The 7,133-nt window shown below is 42.9% G+C and overlaps 1 protein-coding gene across 1 annotated transcript in view; it reads right to left on the bottom strand.

Annotated features, from left to right (window-relative positions):
• zmp:0000001301 (acyl-CoA-binding domain-containing protein 6) overlaps positions 1 to 6,560 on the bottom strand; it is an 11,797-nt gene extending 5,237 nt beyond the window's left edge. The window contains exons 1-11 of the mRNA XM_036139967.1: positions 6,448 to 6,560; positions 6,279 to 6,351; positions 6,079 to 6,118; positions 5,762 to 5,840; positions 3,245 to 3,333; positions 3,005 to 3,151; positions 2,879 to 2,930; positions 2,691 to 2,791; positions 1,628 to 1,713; positions 256 to 337; positions 99 to 184 (exon numbers count right to left, since the gene is read on the bottom strand). Coding sequence (XP_035995860.1) covers positions 99 to 184; positions 256 to 337; positions 1,628 to 1,713; positions 2,691 to 2,791; positions 2,879 to 2,930; positions 3,005 to 3,151; positions 3,245 to 3,333; positions 5,762 to 5,840; positions 6,079 to 6,118; positions 6,279 to 6,351; positions 6,448 to 6,509 — 897 coding nt within the window. The 5' untranslated portion in view covers positions 6,510 to 6,560. The remainder of the gene's footprint in view (positions 1 to 98; positions 185 to 255; positions 338 to 1,627; positions 1,714 to 2,690; positions 2,792 to 2,878; positions 2,931 to 3,004; positions 3,152 to 3,244; positions 3,334 to 5,761; positions 5,841 to 6,078; positions 6,119 to 6,278; positions 6,352 to 6,447) is intronic.
• Positions 6,561 to 7,133: the final 573 nt, after the last annotated feature.

Here is a 7,133-nt window from a genome sequence, read left to right as displayed (position 1 = left end):
GGGAACCAACAGGAAGAAACAGAAGGTGTTGGAGAATGTGTCACGTTACTTTAATATTAATAATAAAGTATGTTCTAAGTATCTGGAAGCCAGCTGACGTGGCTGTGGAGGATGAAGGCAGCGTGGCCATGTCGACGGGCTGGAGGTATCCCTACATACAGGGGAACCTTCCACTTCATCTTTGCTGGAGACACACAGACACCAAATTTAGTAGAATTGATTTGCTGCAGTTTGACATGTTTACAACCAACGTACCAATACTGAGTTTATGGATTTCATTGGACGATGTCATTGTGGCATCCTTATTTGAGAGTTTTCCTCCAAACAGATAAATATCCTTCAAGGAAGAAAAGACATATAACAAAAAGTACTAAGACAAAATGTGCACAAGAAACAACTGTATTTATGCCACAGTATTTTATATTAATGCATGAAAAATGTCTCATTAAATTTGATCAAGTTCATCAAACCAGGCAATTAACCAACTAACCAACCAAACAACTTATCTTAAAACCCACCAACCAATCATGAAACAAAAAATAACCAACCAACCAGCCAATCAAACAAACATCCAACCAACCAAACACCCAATCATCCAGCCAAACAACCAACCACCAGCCAACCAGCCAGCCAGTCAACCAACCAACCAACCAACCAACCAACCAACCAACCAACCAACCAACCAGCCAGGCAACCAACCAACCAACCAGCCAGGCAACCAACCAACCAACCAACCAACCAACCAACCAACCAACCAACCAACCAGCCAAACAACCATCCAACCAACCAAACACCCAATCATCCAGCCAACCAACCAAACAACCAACCAACCAGCCAGGCAACCAACCAACCAACCAACCAAACAAACAAACAAACAAACAAACAACCAACCAACCAGCCAGCCAACCAGCCAACCAACCAACCAACCAACCAACCAACCAACCAACCAACCAACCAACCAACCAACCAACCAACCAACCAAACAAACAAACAAACAAACAAACAAACAACCAACCAACCAACCAACCAGCCAACCAACCAACCAACCGACCAACCGACCAACCAACCAACCAACTGACCAACCAACCAACCAGCCAGGCAACCAACCAACCAACCAACCAACCAACCAACCAACCAACCAACGAACCAACCAACCAACCAACCAACCGACCAACCAACCAACCAACCAGCCAGGCAACCAATCAACCAACCAACCAACCAACCAACCAACCAACCAACCAACCAACCAACCAACCAACCAACCAACCGACCACCCATTAAAACCAATAATAAATCCATCCATCACACATACTTACAGTACAACCAAGTCTAAAGAAACCAATGAATCCTTTTTTCAAATTGATCACTCAACCAAATCTGGGTAGAAACCCCTAAATTCTTTCTATTTCAGCAGCCAGAGGTTTTGTATTTTTAAAAAGTAGTATTCATCAATAGTTTCTCAAGGTCCTTCTGGATTTCCATTTATTGTCTATTGTTGTACCTGTCCATGACAGTATAGTCTGGAAATCCTGACGACCCCTGATAAATGGAGAAAAACATAACCCCCCTCTGTTGTCCTGTACTGAAACGACGCTGGTTAACCCGTAGACGTTAGGTGTGTGGGTACCTTATCATGGTGTGCTGTCAGTGTCTGTCCGCTACAAGCTGCAGGAGTTTCTCCCTTCACCTCCCATCTCTGCCACTGCAGCTTCTCTGAAAGCACAAGAAAAAAACCTAAGTAATTAGACCTGGAGCACAATGATCTCCTTTTGGTTTCTGTGTCTGGTTTTTGTGGCTCTAGTGGCATTTATTTGATAATTGCCAGACAGGAAATGGGGGAAGAGAGAAGGAGAAGGACGTGCAGCAAAGGTCTCTGGGTCAGCAGTGCCCCTTAGTCTGAATTTAGACTCAAAAACAGTTTAAAAGTTGGTTGGAGGTATGCATAAAACGTCTTTCATCATAACAAAACTTAGAACCTAACCAATCTGTTACTTGTGACACATTCAGGTATTCTTACAGAGATTTTCAGCTTACCATAATGAAGACAGGGATGCATTTTCAAATATTTATTTCTCTTTTAGTATAAAACAAACATCTATTCTGGAATTTCAGTCCAGAAAATGATCCCTGAAAAAGTTGTAATGTACATTTTTCACTTGTTCCAGACATGATTAGATCTAAATAAACTAATGATGAAAATCCGAATCCTTCAGAGGCGAAGGTGGACAAAGGAGCTCCAGTCTTCACAGAAATGATTGCTTAATGTTCTCCAGAGAAAAACTGGAAGGGTCTGATGAAACCTGTGGAACCAGGGAACGACTGTAAGGTGGAAAGCCTCGGACCTGTCAGGCAAACTGCGTCAATAACTACATGGACTTCTGAGAAACCTCGGTCCGGTTCTACAATACGGAGTCGCAGTCACAAGATTTAGCGAGCAGAAAAGACTCCTGGTTGTTCTGGATAATGTGGGATGGACCATGAGACGTCGAGAACGTCGATCATGATGAAATGCATTGTTTAAAGAGCTTTGCTGGGAAAAAAAATGCCCAAATGCTCCATCTAACTCCTGATCACTCTTCATGGAAACCAGAGCCTCACATTCTCTGGATTATTGGAGAAGACTCAGACTAAGGTCAGGATGATAGTTAAGCTCTGACAGCAACCAGCAGCTGGGTTTCACCAAAGTTTACCTGTGTTCAGAACATAAAGGTTCTTAGAGAAATCCCCTCCTGCTCCAAAACCTCCGAACATGAAGAGCTGATCTCCAGCCTGAGCAAAGCTCTGACCCCACCTGCAGGAGCAGAAAAATAAATATTCCTGGCTCCGATTAGAACATACGAGAGATTTCATGGAGTTCTCCGCTGGTGTTGGGTCTCACAGGGCAGGAGGAGATGATCCGCTGGTTTTAACCGGTGTCCAGGTGAGAGACACTGAAACAAAACCCAAATCCAGATCTGAATCCGTCACCGCTGCAACAGAAAGGTTTCACGGTCGGCTGAGGAACCTGTGTTGAAGACCAGGAGGTCCTCGGTGGGATCTCCCCTCACCACGCCTCCGTACACGTAGATGTTGTCTCCAGCAGCAGCCGAGCTGTGTCGCAGAGCTGTGGGAGCCGGGCCGCCGGCGGAGAGGCGTTCCCAGCTCAGAGACACTGTTGGAGACATGGGACACGACTCTGAGGCCTGAAGGCGAGAACAAACCAGGACTGAGGGAGGTGGTCTCCTCTCCTGCATGGCCTCCTCACCAACGTCAAAGCTGTAGACACCCGGGAGACACTCAGAGGCGTCAGGGCTGGAGGCGCCGCCGAACAGATACAGCCTCCCTTTGACGACGCTGAGCAGCAGAAGGGAGACGTTCATGGACGTGTCTTTGTAACCGGGCCAAGCAGAACCTCAGCAGTTCTCCAAACTTTTCTTTGCACTTTTGGCTTATTTTCACCCATGTTCTGTCTTGTGTTTGTACCTTAAAACTCAGCTGGTGACTGAATGGCTCTTACCATGGGGTCTGAAACGTCTAAAGTGGAAAATTGAAGGAGGAAAATAGGAGGAATCGAGACTAAAAGAGTTTCTTCTGACCGCATCAAGACTTCTGGACTGAACCTCTAAGGCAGGGCTGTGAAACTCATTTCTATACTGGGCCACTTTCTCTTCATGAAGTCATTAAAAGGGCCGCATGCTCTTGTATAGATGATACTTTTGTTTTCATAATTTCATTTCAGTTCACATTGAAATATAAAAAAAATGCACAGTAACATAAAAGTAGCGCCTTAGGCCCAGTTTAAACAGTTTATCTGCAAAAGAAAGTTGATATTAGGGTGAGTTACACTTTAAACTCATCATTCTGCATCACTTCTTCTCTTTCTGGACATTTCTGGGTTGTTAGTGGCAGCTTCTTTAGTGACAGACTTAGACATCCTGTCTGTAAAAAGGAGCGCCACCGCAGGTCATTCATTCCTGCTGCTACCAGATTTTACAATGCTGCACTGCAACTGTAACCACAACTGCAATGACTAATGTGCAATAATCTATTTAATACACTGGGCTGCAACCCGTGCAATAATCCTGAAGTAGTGACTTCTGCTGCTATCAACACCTGAACATAAGTCAGTACACATGTATGTATGTATGTACAAATGTATATATACATTATAGATAGATCACTATGAATGTAAATAAGACATCATATGCCCATTCCTATTTCTTTTTGTTCTTTTTTTGTATTCTTTTTGATCCATTGTATATATGAAGATTCACTGTATATAACTGAATGCACCTTCCCTACTCTGCACCTTCTTGTATGAGCCGATGTGTCAAGTGAATTTCTCCATTGTGAGATCAGTAAAGCCTATCTTATCTTGTTTTAATGTATTGTGGGAAAACTGACACCTAGTGGCAGGTTGATGTTACTACACAGTTAAAAAAACATTAACATTCCCTACAGGAGGCTCCGTTTTAACCACTTTCTACACTTTAAAATGATATATGCCTCTACTTTATGATATGATATGCCTTTTTTGGCTCTTGAGGGCCGGATAAATTGACTCGAAGGGCCGGATTCGGCCCGCGGACCTTGAGTTTGACACAGAAAAGGAAAACAGAGTTCATGTGTGAAATACGGTCCAGGAGCAGGGATATCTCTCACTTCACCTTTTCAGAGCCTTTGCTGGATTCTTTGGACCCCCCCCCCACCCCCCCAGCCGCTTACCCCTTTATCCCTGATATCCTCCTACTCTCATCCTCAGCTCCCTCATCCCTCACCCCTGATTACCACATCCACCACCCCTACTTCCTTCATCCCTTATCTGTCATCCTCATGTGCTCCGTCTTTCCTCTGTACTCAGGGAGAACCTCTGGATGAGTTCTGAATGAGCTCGGGGAACCGGACAGAGCCATAACTCTTATTTTCCATCTCAAAAGGTCTCCTGAGATGATTCCACTGAGCTCTATATATTTACTGGAGTGCGCATTGGCCGTATATAATACACGTCACTGTGAAGCCACCAGCCGCCATATTGGTACTGGCATGATACTCCCTATTTTCCCCCAGTAACCAGGGAATATGTGCGCTACAGCATCGAATAACGAGGTTCAGTATATGGCATTTTAAAAAGTCAAATGCCATATACTTTTATGTTATGTACTAAAACTATCAAGTACTGAGAAAGTCACGTGCTGAAATATTATATATATATATATATATATATATATATATATATATATATATATATATATATATATATATATATATATATATATATAAAATTTTATGGCAATGGTACAGAGTTTCCAACTCTTATTGTGACAACAAATAACAGACTTATGAATCATTTCCAAAACAACATCAAGTTTGTTTTTATTATTATTATTATATTTATAAATATATAAAAACAATATACAAGAACATTATATATATATATATATATATATATATATATATATATATATAAAATTAATAACATGTAAAATATTTCAGCACCTAATTTCCTAGTAGTTGATAGTGTTAGTACATCCACTGATTGTAGAATTACCTGTTAAACATTTTCACTCAGCCAGAAAACTGCTTGTTGTTGCAACCAAATCCTGTGGAGAGTAGGGAGGAGCAAGATGGCGGCCAGTGACTTCAGTTTTTCAGGTAAATTAGCACGCCAGTGAATAAATGGAGATCAGTGGATGATTCCTGATGAAAGCCCTCTCCTCCTCTCCACTGAACCTTCGGCGTGGTGCGCCCCCTGCTGGTCGGGGCATGTCAGGGTGAGATTTACCACAGTGTGTGTCCCTCTCTGGCTGATGGCACCTCTCCGCTCTGAGGAATCTCCTCCCAGGTCACTTCATCGGGGGTGACTGCAATCACCAGACGAACATTACAGAGAAACCTCACGTGTTCTCAGCCATCGTGCAAGAACAAAACGTATGAAAAGTTTAAGTAAATCCAAGAGGCTGGGGTTTTATTCAGATATTAGGGCTCAATGTCATGAAATTATTATTAAAAACAGTTTTTAAAGGAAAAAAACGACTTTCTGCACAGTGATTGTTGTGTTTTGGGTCAAACAAATGAAAGCTGCATATTATTGGCCTGTACCTGTCAGCATGTGGAAGTCCGAGAAGTAAACAGGGCTGACCTGAATAAAAAAATCAAAGTTGTTAAATTCAGATTTTATCTCCTTTAAATGGTGGGGGGGGGAGAACAAATGATGCAGAGTTCATGTGAATAAAAGCTGAGGCGGTCAGAAATGTGTTTGATGCTTTTAGTTTTCGGGGATTTGAGCTGACGGCCGTCACCTCTGGGCTGATGCTGCACGCTCCTCCAAACAGAAAGGCCACGCTCCCAGCCACGGCTAAAGCGTGGCCATGTCTGCAACAGTCAGAGACACACACAGCCGATTTAAATACGCACCGGCAAAAAGAAGGACGAGCTTAAGTCCACACAGCTGCAGCAGGTCACACTCACCGGGGACTTGGAGGTTCTCCCCTCACGTCCTTCTCCAGCCAGTGGCCGCTTGCTAAAGCCATCTTCTCCCTTCCTGTCACACATTTATATCACAGATACACAATTAACTGTAGTGCAGATCAGATTATTTTACCATCTAAGTATCAGCGCTGCTGCAGATCAGCAGGGCTGATAACCCGATGGGAGAAGCCGAGGCTTTGATCTAACAGCAGAACTTTGATCCTGAACCCAGCAGCTCATTTATTGAAGGATGGATGTAGAAAACAGAATTAAGGCAGCGGCCTAGTCAAAGTCCAGATCTGGACCTCGTTGAGAGGTTCTGGTGGGACCTTCAGAGAGCTGTGCAGAAGCAAATCAGTAAAAAAAACGCGGAACAAGGCTCTAAAAGCTGTTTTTCACAAACAGAAACTTTATATCTGCTTTCATATTCTGTATTTCAAAGGACATTATATATTTATGCATTTATAGTAATAATACAATGGATTTAATTTCATCATATGCTGACGACTGTCATATCTATCCCCCCCCTAAGGCGGCCTGATGCTCACTCTATCCAGCCCTTTATTGCCTGTTTTAGTGACATCCAATCACGGATGGCCCTTAATTGTTTAAATCATTTAAATGAACATAAAGCTGAAGTGATTTTATTTGCTCACTGATCTAATATTACCTTTTTCATCTTGGAC

This window comes from Fundulus heteroclitus, chromosome 8 (assembly GCF_011125445.2).
Source record: "Fundulus heteroclitus isolate FHET01 chromosome 8, MU-UCD_Fhet_4.1, whole genome shotgun sequence".
Lineage (NCBI taxonomy): Eukaryota > Metazoa > Chordata > Actinopteri > Cyprinodontiformes > Fundulidae > Fundulus > Fundulus heteroclitus.
This window is presented reverse-complemented; position numbering and strand designations above follow the sequence as displayed.